At 36.6% G+C, this 16,133-nt stretch overlaps 1 protein-coding gene across 1 annotated transcript in view; it reads left to right on the top strand.

Annotated features, from left to right (window-relative positions):
- Positions 1-16,133, top strand: part of PKHD1L1 (PKHD1 like 1) — a 150,669-nt gene that overhangs the window by 5,233 nt on the left and 129,303 nt on the right. Inside the window, exons 3-9 of the mRNA XM_046642192.1 lie at positions 5,947-6,091; positions 7,070-7,178; positions 9,536-9,593; positions 11,199-11,292; positions 14,373-14,426; positions 14,959-15,032; positions 15,962-16,004. Coding sequence (XP_046498148.1) covers positions 5,947-6,091; positions 7,070-7,178; positions 9,536-9,593; positions 11,199-11,292; positions 14,373-14,426; positions 14,959-15,032; positions 15,962-16,004 — 577 coding nt within the window. The remainder of the gene's footprint in view (positions 1-5,946; positions 6,092-7,069; positions 7,179-9,535; positions 9,594-11,198; positions 11,293-14,372; positions 14,427-14,958; positions 15,033-15,961; positions 16,005-16,133) is intronic.

The following is a 16,133-nucleotide window of genomic DNA, read 5'->3' as shown; positions in this document are numbered from 1 at the left end:
TTCATTTGCATTTATGTTATAGGTTTGGTTTCATCCTTTACGTGTTATCTTCTATCACATTGCACCTTTCTTTTCCCTTGTTTTCAGTGTTACAACTTTTAAGTAGGTTTATACACTCTCAACCCTGCCTTTTTTAACGGGAGAAACCAAAACAGCCTGCGTTGTTCATGACAACCGCTGGCTTTACCGACGCTGACATTTTCCATGATAGCAGCACAGGCTGCTATCAGGAGACCCAGGTTTGCGTGCCTGGCAAGTCTTGTCTCCAGTTTTTTCTGCAAAAGAAAAAAATACATCAAAGTGTAGGAATTTCCATCTAAAGCCTCAGCCTTTTCTATTTGCAGGGTACACCCAACACTTCCTGTAATCTTGGTGCTTTGGAGTACTTCCAGAGGTGTCTTCTTTATACCCAATGATTTATTTAGAATTACAGTTTTAAATTAAAATTCTTTTTAAAGGCGATTCCTTTTTAACTCTCTGGAATTAGCTAATATCTTAGAAATATTTTTATGCTCTTTTTAAGCAAAATTTATAATGAGAATATTTACAAATCTTATTGATTTCGTTCATATTTTCCCATAGATTTTACTCCCAGGATAAATATATGAGATATAGATGTTTATATATATGACATTAAAACAATGCCATAATCTAAAACAGTATCATTTTTTGTTGGTATTATGTTTTATAATTGTGTTTGTCTTAGGAATGCTGAGGAACAGATCTGTGTTACCATCTCATTGATGTGACATGTGCCTAATAGGAAAATGAATACGTATATCACATCCTGAGCCACACCACCAGTAAAACTTTCCATTCTCTGGTTTGTTGCCAGCAGTCCTTTGTGTGTTCCAAACTCAATGTGAACTCCAGAGATAAGCAGAAATTGGCAGAAGGAAAGAGCAGGCTTACAAGTGGCTTGCTCTTCTGTGTTTTCGGGTATCTTCTCACAATTCCATTTTAGCAGTAACTGCCTTCCTACATTCAGAACCGCAAATTCAATGCTGGTATTTTTCCCACGTTAAATTGGTGCTTATTTTTGAACTTTGGCCTATGTTGGATGAGTCCTATTTGGTTGAGGTTTAAGCTTAAAAGAAGAAAGTAGTGTTTATTAAAATCCCAACCCTTTCTTGAGATTCTGCTTACTTTTTCTACATATAAAGAATAGGAGAGGAGCTAAAAACATAGGGTCTAGAGGTGGTTACATGGGGTAATAGGCGACAGCTTTGAAATGTGTGTTTTTAAATACTATTTTTCTCTGAATATCACAGGTGTGGCATCTGCAACCTAGGTTCGAATTCCGGCCACCCACTTAATAGTTCTGTGTTATTTTTTAAAAAGAATGTTAATACTCAACCTAAACCTCAGGGTTTTAATAACTAATAATAAGTGCAAATATCAATTGAGCTCTTAACATATGAGCCAGGCTTCATGTTAAGCACTGTATATAAATCCTCATTTAGTCTTCCTAACAATCCAATAAGTAGATTATTATAGTCATTTTTCTGATGAGGAGACTAAGACTGAGAGAGTTTATATCTAAAACTCTAATGCCCCAAGTCACGCAGCAAGGAAATGCTGGAGCTGGGATTCCAACCCGGGATGTCAGGGTCCAAATGCCCTTTCCTTTATACAGCACTGCCACCTAACGTGCAGCTTACCTGAGCTGGAGTTCAGGGGCCTTGGCATTTGATGACCATCTGGCACATTGAAGTCCCACTTCGGTCCTATGCGAAACTACACAATATTCATGGTTTCTAACGCACCTTTGTCAAACACTGAAAATGGTCAATAATTTAAAAAGCAGTCCCACCACAGATATCTGGAAATTCCAATTCAGTCACTTCAACTATTAAAGGCTATTTAATGTGAGTGCATATTGTAGTGGTGATTGTTTTGTTGAAACAGACTTGAAAACTACTGACAATTTTAGGGAAATACCTAATATTTATTTTTTCTAACATCAGTAATATAAATACATGAGATTTAAAGAGTTAAGTTTACATCTCTGGGTTTACCTTTTTTTTTTTTTTTAACCGATTTTAAGTTTATTATTGTACTGTGGGACAATATGATCTGTAGGTAATTAAGTTCTGAAACTTAAATAGCCTATAAATTTACATTAATAAAAGGGATGAAAATCTTTTAGTGTGAAAGAAAAATTTTAATAATTTCAAAAATATTAGTCATCACTTTGGCTGTTTTTTAATGTTAAAACACTTGTGATATTCAGAAAAAATAATACTTTAAAATGCGTGTATTGTTAGAACCCAGAATTTAGGAATTTTAGATTTTGAAGTAGTCTGAGCAAAAAGTATTTACTTACTAATTTAACTTTGTTCCAAAAAATATTATAACTAGATAACTTTATAGATTTCCTCTGCATTCTGGAAGAGTATTAAGTATCTTTCTAAAATTTTTATTAGGAGAATATTTAATTATTGGATTCAATTAATAGAACATTATCCAATTAATCTTATTCGTAGGTTTTATTTCTTGAGTTTCTTTCAAAATTGAATGCTGTTTTGACAATGTAAAATACTTTTATGGGGCATAAAATTCCTTAATCAATGCTTACTTCTAAATCTAGTTTTGAATTTTCATATATTTATAGTAAGAGTAAAGTCATTTTCTGCTGTTTTACATCATGCACTTCTCTGTTTCTATTGGATCATACCCATCAGCATGCAAACGTATTTCTACCTGAAAAAAAGCAAAAGCAAGATCATGAACCTTCCCCTCGCTCAACACTCCCCTCCACCTACCAGCCCATTTCCCTCCTTCCCTTTACAGTAAAACTCCTCAAAAAAGTTACCAATATTTGTTCTCTTCACTTATCGTCCTACATCTTCTCTTGAACCCGTGCTGAGCAGTCATGTATCCATTGCTCATTGAAACAGCATCTTCACTCCTGCCCCCAGTCTATTCTCACCCCTGGCCCCATGTCTATTCTCAGAACAGCAGCTAGTGAATCTTGGAAATTATAAGTCAAATCATACCACTCCTCAGTTTCAAAGCCTCCAATGGTTCCCCATTCATAAAAATAATCTAAAAGGCTCCATTTCTGGTCTCATCTCTCAATTCTCCTCACTCATACTTCACCAACCACACTTGCTGATTCTCAAATCTACAAACATGCTCCCACCACAGGGCCTTGGAACATCCTGTTCTGTGTATCTAAAATGTGCTTCCTGTGGCTGTTCTCATGTCTACTCCCTCTGAAAAGCTTCCATGACCATCTATGTCACATGCCTCCTGTGTCCCACTTCACGTCTCCTTGGCATTGCCTCTGATTTCATAAATGTTGCAAAGTACTCTCTGGGCTCTTAATTTACTTTCCGAGTTGGCCTCTCTGGTAGGCAGAGCTGTGAGTAGTATACGTGGTCAGTAACTTTGTAAGAAGAAAAATGTGGTCCACGGTAAAGATATACATGGGCTCCTGGGCTGTTGCAGATGACTTGACTAGTCAGTCAGGGGCTGACAGAAACAGAATTGGAAGGTCAGAAACAAGAAAGTCTTGGGAAGGGGCAAGTGAGCACACCCATAATAGTGAGCAAAAAGCATGCAGATGTATATGTCTCAAGTTAATTCCCACAAGAAAGTATCCCCCACAGGAGAGACGGAGCAACTGGGTTAATTGGATGACTCATTCGGGAACTTCTCCTTGGCCATCTCAGTGTTTGTGCAATGGGCTCATGAACAGAGGGGCCATGGGTGAAAGGCTGTGCATGGGCCAACACCGTGGACTCCCTTTCACCAAGGCTAAGCTACTACTGTTGCTGAATACCTGACCTGCCAGTCGCAGAGACCAATACTAAACTCTCAAGAGGGACCATCCCTCAAGAAGTCTACCCTGCCATCTAGTGATAAGTTGACTGCATCACTCTCCTCCTCTCATGGAAAGAGCAGAGATTCATTATTGTTGGGACTGACACCTACTCCAGATATGGGTTTTGCCTTCTCTTTCCACAGTCCTCTGCCAGCCCCATCTTCTGAGAGGTTGCGCAGTCTGATTTACTGCCATGAGATTCCACAAAGTAGTGCTTCAGAACAAAGAACACATTTTATACTGAAAAAGTTGTGATAATGGCACATGACCCTGAAACCTGCATCACCCTGAAACATGTGGCTTAATGGAATGAAGAAACAGCCTATGAAAGGCAAGGCTAAGATCCCAGCTTAGAAACAACATCCTGTGGAATGAGATGCTGTCCTCCATCATATGCTATATGTGTTGGGTCAATGGCAGATACATATTGTTGTTTCCCAGTAGAACACATGGAGCTGGAAATGAAGGGTTACTCCCTGTCATTATCACTCCCAGTGATCCAGACATTGAATCTGTGCTTTCTGTCCTTGAAATTTTAGGTTCTGCTGGATTTAGGGTCTGAGTTTCCAAATAGAGATTGCTCCTGCCAGGGATCCCAATGTGGGTTCCACTGAACTGAAACTAACGCTACTACCTGATCAGTTTGAATTCAGCAAACATAATTAGTAGGCTACTAGAGATAATCAATTTTGATCATCATGAAGAGGTAGGGTTGCTTTCACCTAATGCAGAAAGAGAGGAGTATATCTGGAATTCAGGGTATTCTTGGGGACGTACATCTCTTGGCTTCCATGTCCAGTGATAACTGTGAATAGGCAATTACAGCAACTACAACCTAACATGGGCAGGACAACTAAAGGCTCAGACCCTCAGGATGAAGGTTAGTGTCACTCCATTAGCTGAAGTTCTGGCTAAGGGTAAGGGAAATCAACAATGGGTGATAAAGAGGGGACACAGTGAATATTAATTGTAGCCTCAGGACCAGTCATATGAGTGTGGCTTGTCCCTCTAAGTCTCTTATATTAAATCTTTAACAGAGCTCTCAGCTGGCCATTGCCTTGGAGACTTGATAATGGATTGTACTTAAAATTTAGGACAGGAACGTATCTGTTTGGTGCAAGAACTCAACTGTCTCAGCTGCCTCTTACACTCATCCTCACATCCTCTTGTTCTCACCTCCAATTCTAGCCACAGCTGTGGCAAATGGTTCCCTATGTACTTTGATTCAATCTGTGCTTCCAGCTTCTTGTCTTCAGTTTCCACAGAATGTCTTTGTCTACTGTCCCAGGGCTTCTCTGATGCAGGGACTTGGGACACTGAATCCCGTATGGCATATACCTATGTGCAGCCTGCAAGTGCAGGAAAAGTTATTTCCCCCAGGGGGAACCATCAACTAAGGGGACGGGATTTGGTGAATGAATGCTGCTTGCCATTGATTCTCTGATTCTGAGAGGCAATCTATATTTTCCTTCGAAGTTCCCAGAAAGATTGAGCCCCTGTCATCCTCAGTGGTGCACAGCTTTTCGTTCTTCAGGTTTTACCCTCTTGTCCCTAAGGAATCACCACCCCAATGAACTGTTTGTAAGTCCTCACTTCAGATTTTGCTTTGTAGGAACTCAAGGTAAAGACCTCATCCCTTATAAAATAGTGTTTCCCTTGTCTCATCTACTCTTTCTATCTTCTCTGGTCTGCTTTTTTCATAGTAGTTATCCCAACCAGATTTCATGCCATATATATATGTATATGCCATATATATATCTATCTCATGCCATATGTGTGTATATATATATATATATGTATATGTATGATATTTACTTGTCTATTTTCTCTACCCCTCCCCACCCTACTGGAGTATAAGCTATTTGATTCTATTGCATTTAACAGCACCTGACAAATAATAGGTTCTCAAGCATTACTTTCATGAATAAATTAATTAAAGTCTAATTTCTGTGCTTCTGAAGAGGATTACAATCTTAGGAATAAATATGAAATAAGTTAACTGCTTGCTTCTGTACTATTCCTTATTATTTATTGAATGATTCAATATTGAATGACAATTGTTAGATGTCTGAAAATGGAATTCCATTATTAATAATTGAGTGTTTTTGCCTTTCTAGGTTTTGCTCAAGCAAACCAGTTTAACTATGGAGTTGATAATGCTGAGTTGGGAAACAGTGTGCAATTAGTTTCTTCTTTTCGATCAATTTCATGTGACGTAGAAAAAGATTCAAGTCATTCAACTCACATTACATGCTATACTAGGTATGTTTTAAAGTATCTTTAATGTCATTTTCATCATATCAGAATCACAGTTATGCATATTAGTATTATGATCACTTATCACTGGCTATTATAATAATATTTTTCTGATTATCAGATATTTTGATTTCATGATGTTTAGACTACTTTATATATTCAATACTATATATTTATCATATTTTTTTATATAAGACTTTATTATATTCAATTATAATGCTCTTTCTACATATTGGCATGATAGAATATGTTCTATATCCTTTCCCAGGTTATTAGAGTTATTATCATTATTGATCTCTTTCAGAAGATAAATGGCTACTATTAAATTGTAATGATGCTCCTCAAAATATCAAAATTATGCCTTCCTGTCCGGTTTGATTAATTTTGTTCAAAATCTTGACAGTCATTAAGATTAAAGATGATCATTTTGTATAGTGACATTTCAAGTTCTTTACCATCAGCCCAAATTGATGTTTGTTATTAGCAACTTAGGGAAACAATTAATCATTTTACCTTGCAACTTTCAGTACTGGGACAGGTAGCACATATTCCAGAGGATTTCGTTTACATTGGGCTTGTTGGCCGTTTTTCGGCAGCAAAAGCTTACTTAGGGGGAAACTTGATTAACTAAAACTTTTTAAGAAACAAAACATAAAATAAATGTACCAAGGTGATATGTTACCATTTTAAATGATGATTATTACATTTGTTCTTGCATTTCTTTTCCTTTTTAATAAGCACAAGTGCATGTAGGCAGAATAAGCACTTGCCTGAGGTCCATGATGTCAGAATTTGCGGTACAGAGTTCAGGATGGAGATGATCTTTCCTAATATTGAAGGGAATGTAACTGTACATCAATTAGAATTTTAGACACTTTCTTTTCCAAAAACGACATGTAGTCTAGAGCAGTATTTGTCATTAATATTATACATTAAATAAAAACAGTTATTGCATTCCTTCTGTGTTCTTCATTTGCCTTCCAGAGCAATGCCAGAAGATTCCTACACTGTTAGAGTCAGTGTGGATGGGGTTCCTATTACAGAAAATAATACCTGCAAAGGTCACGTCAACAGCTGGGCATGCAGCTTCAATGTATGTGGGATCTCCTCTTTAGCTTACGTATAATTGACCTGGTGCTTACTTTCTTGCAGACCTGGGTTTTATTTTTAAATTATAGATTGTTTTCTATGTCCACATTTCAAATATACTAGCATGTAGCTAAGGATAATCCCACTGTTTTCTATCATCTTCTGTAGTCATAGAATCTCTTTTGTTGTTTCTGATTTATTTCCCCCTTCTTTAAATTAATTTTATTAATGAATTAAACTTTATACTTCCAAATTATTTTCTTGTTCACATTCTTTTTTCTCTTTCTCCATTTCTGTTCTTACTTTGATTCTCCCTTTTCCTGTTTTCATACGACTCACCTTCATTTTATATAGAAACGTCACTATTTTTCCTTTTTCCATTAAACATTTGTCTTCTTTTACCACTTTAAAATGTAAAAGAATGGGTCCGAAGTCATTCTTAGCCTCACATTTCAAAACTTATCTCTTTTCTTGGCAGTATGAAAAATGTGTCCCTTTCCATTTAAGTAGAAATCTGGGCACCTTCTTTTAGGTTGTCCCTGAGAATGGAGAGACACCTGACATGTATTCAGAATCTGTGTTGTGCCACCTTCTTTTGCATGTATTGTTTTTGTATCCATGCATCCTTCACTCCATCACCAACCTCTCTCCTCCAAAAAAACTTCAATTATTCCTTAAAAATGCTGCCTATGTTTCTGTACTTTTCTAATTTTTGTGGTGCCTTTGTATTTCTAGAGAAGGACTCTTCTTGATCCATTTCTAGCTCATTTGTTTTCTCCTACATTATTTGTTTTTAGGTGTAGATTTGGATCTGCATGTATCTCAATTACTGAGGCATCTTTATATGCCCACCAGCTCTGCTATTTACCTGTCCCATGTTAATTTTGTTTTTCATTTGTAGTATTTTTCCCTTTTTCAGTAATTGTTTCTCATTTTGCCTTTTGAAAAGAAGTTCACATATGTTTACTTGGATAATAATAGTCAATAAATAATGTAGTATTGACTATGTTCCAGGTAGCGTTCTAAATATTTTTACTTATTAACTCTTGACTCTCACAAAATTCTGTAACTGTATACTAATATTATTATCTCTATTTTATGGATGATAAAACTGAGGCGCTTATAAATTGCATTACTAGTCTAAAGTCATGCAGCTTGGGGGTGGTAGATCTCAGATTAGAATCTGGCCAGCCCGACTCCAGAATCTGGGCTCTTAACCATGATTCCCTCTGCTTCATATGTGTACTTGAGTATCTCTGACAGGTCTGTATTAGTTCCCTATTTGCTGCCATAAAAGATTACCACAAATTTAGTGGCTTACAACAGCATGAGTTTATTACCTGACAGCTCTGTAGGTTAAAAGTCTGATGTGGGTTTCAATGGGCTGAAATCAAGGTGTTGGGAGGTCTGCGTTCCTTCAGGAGGCTCTAGGGGAATCTGTTTTCTTGCGTTTTCCAGCTTCTAAAGGTTGTCCTTACTCTGGCTCATGGTCCCTTCCTTTGTTTCCAAAGCCAGCAATGGTGGTTGAACCTTTATTACATTGCATCGTTCTGACTTTACTTCCGTTGTCGTTGTCACATCTTCTCTGCCTATTCTTCTGTCTCCCTCTTGCATTTATAAGGACAGCGATGATCACATCGGGCCCACCCAGATAATCCAGGATAATCTCTCTATTTTAAGGTCAATTCATTAGCAAACTTGATTCCATTGGCAACCATCTGCCACATAACCTAACATATTCACAGGTTCCAGAGATCAGGTGCATGGACGCCTTTGCGGAGGGCCATTAGTCTGCCTACCACAAACTATTAGCATTTCCATCGCACTGGTGGCCTCCCTGGAATTCTACTCTCTTCCAGGTCCCATTTGGTGTCACAATTCTTAAGAATTATACCTGCATTGCTCTAGAAGATTATCATTAGTTTAGTTACTAAAGCTTACTCTGATGGACTTTTTCTAAGTTTTGCTTCTATATTTTTGAAATATGCTTCGTTATTTTTTCTTCATAAGATTAACCCAAAGTGGGCTTTCTTTAATTTTATCCCACCAAATTCCTAAAAGTCTTTACCCGAGAGCCTTATTACTGTGGTTTGACTTACACTGATAACAGAAGAAAGATTGAATTTTAAAATTCTAGGCTAGAAACGTTTTGAAGTCAAAGAGGATATTTAGGGGATAAGGAAAAGATCTTGAATAATCAGAATAATATACTCAACTTTATTTCTTATATGTAAAAAGGAATATTCTGACAATCATATTATGGATGTTGTTTAAATATAAATAATGTAAGAAGCAGAGATATTCCATAAACCTAGGAACAAAATAAAGATAAGACTGCTTATCGACAGTGTTATTTTACAGGCAAAAAGTTTCAGAACCCCTACAATAAGGAGCATCACACCTTTATCTGGAACTCCAGGTCTGTTTCATGACAGTTGAAATATCTTTTTGGTTTGTGGTAATTAATTAGTTTGCTTTCTAGTGTGTAAAATTACTATAATGCCTGAAAATTTGTAAATAACATTTCTCTGATTGTACAATAATTCCCAATATTTTTTTAAAAATAATTTTTAATGGCTGCATCTGAAGCTACTATAATATACTTAACTTTCCACCTATTGGATGTTTAGCTGGCTTCCAGTGTTCATTATAATAACCAAAATTATACGAGTTTATAATCCCAAAAAGAATATGTGAGAATGCCCTTTTCTGTAACCTTGAAAATTGTGGGTACTAATTTTTTTCAAGTATTTACATGAAAAATATAGTACTTTTTTCTAATTTTTCTAGTTCTTTGATTTATATAATTGAATTTATTTTATATTTATTAACTATTACTGACCAGTTGGCTCACTCTGCTTGCCGTGATCTGAGCCAATTAATCGCTATGAAGTAGACATCGAGGAAAAGAGCATTTATTCGATTAGTTGGCATAATCAGAAGATGGCAGACTAATGTCTCAAAAAAACATCTTAGAGAGTTACAGAAACTTGAGGTAGTTATATAGGGAAAATGGGCCGTGGGAGAGGGCCCAGGAATGTTGGTCTCCAGGCGTGACAGGTTCCAGGCTTCACATTGTTCCATTCTTCTGTCAGCTCTGATGGATACCTTGCAAGTGTGTTTCCTGTCTGAGGTCAGCCCATTCCTGCAGAGACACTCATAGAACAAAGTTTTAATTTATCAGGCTATAGGGCAGCACCTACATAAGCAGAGGCCATAGATCAGGAGAGCATGTGAATTATTTTAGAGTACATGCACAGCAGCAAGTAGTCACACAGAGGAGGGGCTGGGGTCATTTATAGTTCCAAAATGGCATTACTTATGTCTCTGAGTACTTATGTTTCTAATGTTAATTACATAACCATTTGTATTTCTTCTTGTATAAATTCCCTAATATAAGAATTCCTTATATTTACAGATATTAACCATTTATATGTTATATATGTGGGAAATATTTTTTTGAATTTATCATTTGCTTTCAAAATTTATTAATGGTTTTTCTGTCATTTAGACACTTTTAATTTTTATTATCAAATCTATGTGTCTTAACCTTTGTTATTTCTTCCTTCATTATTATGCTGTGGAAGACCCCACCATCCTGATGATAAAATATTATATAAATTTTCACTTATTTTTCAAGAGTTTTTATGGTTTTATTTTTTATATTTGATTTTTAATTCACCTAGGATTTATTTTGTTTTTGGTGTAAAGTAGTGATCTTATTTATTTTTTTCAAATTAATCACACATGATCCAAGCAATATTTATTGAATAATTCATCCTGTCTTTCATGAAAAGCCTTTTTAATCTATAAATACTTACAGATATCTCTTTACTATTATAAATATTCATTCATATTTTATTGCATTTGCTACAACTTTCAGAACAATGCTAAACAATAGTAATGAATATGAGATATAAGTGCCCGGATGCTGGTTTTATTGGGAAAACCTCTAATGTTTTGGTATTAAGCCTATGGGTATATGGGTGGATAGTCTTGCACAGAACTTTTTCTTTGTTTTTAGGTACATTAATAACAATCCAAGGCAGAATCTTCACCGATGTCTATGGAAGTAATACTGCACTAAGCTCAAATGGGAAAAATGTTAGGATTTTGAGGTAAATTTTTGATGTAGAAACATATTCTTTTAACTCCTAGATGGGATATGACATTCTGAAAATAATGGCTCCAATGATATTAAAAACCACTACAATGTGATGGGATTAACTAGTGTTTTTCCAGCCACATTTCAGGTAGAAAAGTAGACTGTTGGATGATTCGTTGACATAGAAGCAATGGCCAATATGCCTTTCTTTTTTGCTTTGACGTAATTCCTTCTTTTTCTGTGATGGATTTTATTGATGGAAGGCACATGAGGGCAAGTCCATTAGTAACTGAGTTAAAGTCACAGAATTCTGTTACTGGAGAACTTTGTTACTTAATTTAACTGCCTCATTTTGCACACATTAAAAAAACAAAAAGCTCTGAAACCTGGAGATCCAAAGCTTAGTCAAGGTCAGGAGGAGAACCCACATCTCCTAACAGGCACTTTGGCACCTTTTCTACTACACCGTGGTGTACAGAGACTGCCAAAACTAAAAATGGTCGATAACTTATGAACGGCCTATAGTTTGAATCCTGGTTCCTCCATTTACCGGCTGTGGACCAAATGGTAACACTGGTCAGTTACCTAACATCAAAAAGTAATTGTCCAGGGGCTGGCCCCGTGGCCGAGTGGTTAAGTCCGTGCGCTCCGCTGCAGGCAGCCCAGTGTTTCGTTGGTTCGAATCCTGGGCGTGGACATGGCACTGCTCATCAGACCACACTGAGGCAGCGTCCCACATGCCACAACTAGAAGAACCCACAACGAAGAATACACAACTATGTACCAGGGGGCTTTGGGGAGAGAAAGGAAAAAAATAAAAATCTTTAAAAAAAAAAAAAAGTGTCCACATTTTGGACTGGAAACTGTCATTGTCACTAGAGTTCTCTTCCTATAGCATAGGTGGGGTTCTCTCAGTCCTGCCTTAAAGACAGAAAGCCCTGTTCATTTCCTAGAGAAGGACGTACAGAATCAGTATCATGGCTCTGAAGATGATTCATGCTTACTGAATACATAGATAAAACAGATAAATGGGTAAATTAAAAAACAACTCAGACAGCACACACACTTACATGTGCATATATAATCTTGTAAAACATGCAACTTGAAAGTTTTACTAAATGAAATAAAGTTGATTTATCTGGCATTCTATGAGGTAGAACTCTGAATTAAATCACACTGGCATGAGTCTATAATATTCTGGAAATGTTCATGCTGATTCGTTATATATGAGAAAAGCACTACTAAATAGGGAAACAAATATTTAACATTTTATACAGACAGCTTAACATAAAGATTTGTCTGCTAATGTATAGTTGAGTGTTATGAGTGGTTTATATCCCACTTCTTAGATGGAGTTTTCTAAGTCATTCTTTCCCATAATGATGCCGGGAAATAGAAAGTTTAACTTTCAAAAAGAGATTCCTTTTTTTTCTCCCTGTAGCTGAAATTACTTATGTGTAATACAAGGGAATGGATGGAAATTATTTCATGAAATCACAGAATTGCAGTCAGAAGGGACCTCAGAGGTCAGACTACCGAGCCCTTACACTCTGGAGAGCCTGAGATCCAATAAATAAATACAGAAACAAATTCACTCACCTATTAATGGGAGGAAGGAAGCCCTTAGAGCTGCACTTATTTCTACCACGTTAATTGTGCCACCAGGGCCCCCAAGGCATTTCATTGTACCTGAGTTCCATTAGCAGGGAGCAACGGCCAAGTGCTGGGCAGGAAGTCAGGGGACCCGAGTGCTCCAGCTGCTTCTGCTTCCAACATGTCTTGTTAATTTGGCCAAATCTCCAAATTCAGACCAGGTACAAACTATGGAGGATATGCAAATGATCAAAAGACCTAGTGCCTACTAAAGAGCTCTTGTTCTTTAAGATCAGATGAGAACACTTTTTAAATGTCTGTATTTAAGGCCAATAGGGTAGTATAACCATATACAGGCAAACTCACAGCACTGTGGGAGTTACCGGCTCTGGTTAAGAGCATACGCTGGAGCCCAGCTGTCTGGGTTTGAATTCCTGCTCTACCCCTTACTGACCGCAGGTCTGGGGAAGCTACTTAACCTCTCTGCCTCAATCTGTTCATCTGTAAAGTGGAAGGATAATAGTTACTAACCCACAGGATGCTTGTAAGGATTAAATATAGTAAGTGCCCATACGTGTTAGCTACTAAATTTATTATTTAGGTGCAGTGAGGTGGGAGAATGAGATTAGGAGAGTATGAATCCATAAATCTCTATAATGGGTACACTCATTCCGTTTACTTTCTTTACAAACCTGATGTAATGATCAAATGAGAAGATTCGTGTCTAAAAGTATATTACATTCACAAAGTTTTCTGAAAACAGTAGTCTTTATTTTTTATGGTTCTGGTTGGTATTGGGTCTTATTTGAGTCTGGGATTTGCTATCACAGAAGCTGGGTGGTTTATTCCGGTGTTGAAAAGAATACAAGACCAGTCAGTCACTTGCCAGCCTCCAACAACATCAGGTTCTGTCAGCCTTAAAGCAAAAGGTCGCCCCGATCAGCTGGAGAAATGCACAGGCGGATGTTCTCTCTGCAGCCTAACCCTGCCCCTTCTCAGCTTCTTAGTCCCATTTCGATGGCACTGATGCTGTTAGATGTTCTTTTCATCCTGATTACTCTGTGGGACCTTTGCTGTGGACTGTGTTTAATTCCTATAGCATGAAACTAACTACAAAATTATGTTTTGTATTTTAATTAATTGAATTTCAGATGGAAGACTCCCCATTATCTGTTTCTATGATTTCTATTCCCATAGTTCTTATTACTTTCTAGCACATCAAATATGGTATGATTATCAAGTGTATTATCAGACTCCCCCAGTTAGAATGTCAGACCCACAAGGGCAGGGATCTTTGTTTTGTTTACTGATGTGTTCCAAAACCTAGAGCAAGGACTGCAACATAATAAGCATTCAATTGATGTTTGTTGAATGAATGAGTGATGGATAATAAGTGGTTGAGAGAAAAAATATGCAGTGGCAGTGAGCTTGGTGGGAGGAGAGCATTTAGAAACGATTTGTTGAACATAAGTTGATCTTTCTAATAAATTATTTACACAGAGTTTATGTTGGAGGAATGCCCTGTGAGCTTCTTATACCACAATCTGATAATTTGTAAGTAATTCACGTAATTGTCTTTAGAGAAATAAATAGTACATATAAACATGGTAAGTTTAAATAGTAATTTCTAGTTATACTGCATAGCTTAATGCTTTATAATACAGTATAAATGGTAACATTTTATATAGTAAATTAGCAAGAACTTATTTAGCTAGATATTACCTGATATCCCCCATTGTCTCCAGTAAAGTGTGATATGAACTGTTATTTAGATTATCATGAGAAAGATGTTTTGAGAAATATCTAAAACAATTGTTTCACTTGGTGGTATTTTCAGCTCTTTAAAAGGAATATCAATGGAGATAGCCAAGTTAATTACAAAATATTTAACTGTTAAATGAAGTTTTATTCAAATATCTTCAACCAAGGCTTGGAAATATTTTCATTTCACAAAACTCTTTGGTGTAGCAACAGTTTCTATCCTGATATATATTCTCAAACTCATAAGATGTTTTTAAGGGAAACCCCATATTTTAAAACCTTAGTGTCAATTGCAACTTTGATGTTAACATATATATTTCGTTAGGTATGGTCTAAAACTAGATCATCCGAACAGCGACATGGGTTCCATGGTTTGTAAGACGACTGGAACTTACATCGGTAAATGTCGATCCTCATGCTTCCCAATTCTCGGAAACGCCTGCCTCTGTTTCCTTGTTTTCTGTTCCCCTAGAGCTCACCTGCACCGCCATCCCTTTTTAAAAATCAGCGTTTCTCCTTTACCTTGGCTTCTTTTCAGTTTCATGTAAGCGTGTATGAATTACCTTCTTCCTAAGATTTACATTTAAGGTAAGCTTCAAATGTCTTTTTTTCTTCTTCTGTCATCCAGAAGATTCCATCAGTCGTTTAGCTGTTTTCCCTGGAGCGTTAATTTTACTGTGCTTTTCCCCCTTGCTCTATGTACTCCAGGCACATAAATCTTTGTTCTTGAATGAGCTTTGCTCCCGTCTGTCTCAAAGCCTTTGCAAGCTTCCCATACTGAGAATTTCAGAAAATATGTCATGTCTTCAAAAAAGCCTTCCCTGACTCCCTGCCTTACATTCTCCAGGTTCGCTGTCCTTCTCTTTGGTAGCTTTATCACAAGTCATAGTTCTCTCTTTGTGTCCTTGGTCTTGACTGACTGTAGCCTCCACTACACGATATGCTCTGTTAGGAGAAGAGCACACTGTGCTCACCCTGGTTCTGTCAACTCCAAGCAGAGTGTCTGACCCAACTATCTGTTGAATGTGTGAAAGAAATTTGAGGGCAATATGGTTCATACATGTTCTTTTATTATTTTTCGTTCGTTCTTATATTTTGTCAGATTTTTCTAGTAATAACTTGAGACATCTTACTATGTATATTTTTAAATAGTAGTATGGTACTTCTTTAGGATAGTTCAGTTGTCATTTCTTTGAGGATTAATAGATGGTTGTATAATCACAATTTTAATTTTAAATTTCTTTGCTTTTAAATCAGCTTTATAATGTATAGTTATTGTTCTCCTGTGATTGAGGATTTAATTGGTTGTGTATTTTAATTAATTCTAGGTCATCATAATGTCAGCTTCATCTTGGATAGTGATTACGGAAGGTAGGTCATTTTGTAATTGATTCAACTGTGTAAATAAAAAAAAGGCGTGTATTTACTTTGTCTAATAGATCCAGAGATTAAAAAATTAACCACTTTTGTCCCCCAAATTAACATTAAGGTGTCCGTAAC

Source organism: Equus quagga, chromosome 16 (genome assembly GCF_021613505.1).
Source record: "Equus quagga isolate Etosha38 chromosome 16, UCLA_HA_Equagga_1.0, whole genome shotgun sequence".
NCBI lineage: Eukaryota > Metazoa > Chordata > Mammalia > Perissodactyla > Equidae > Equus > Equus quagga.
Note: the sequence above shows the minus strand (reverse complement) of the source record. Positions and strands in the feature narration are given on the sequence as shown.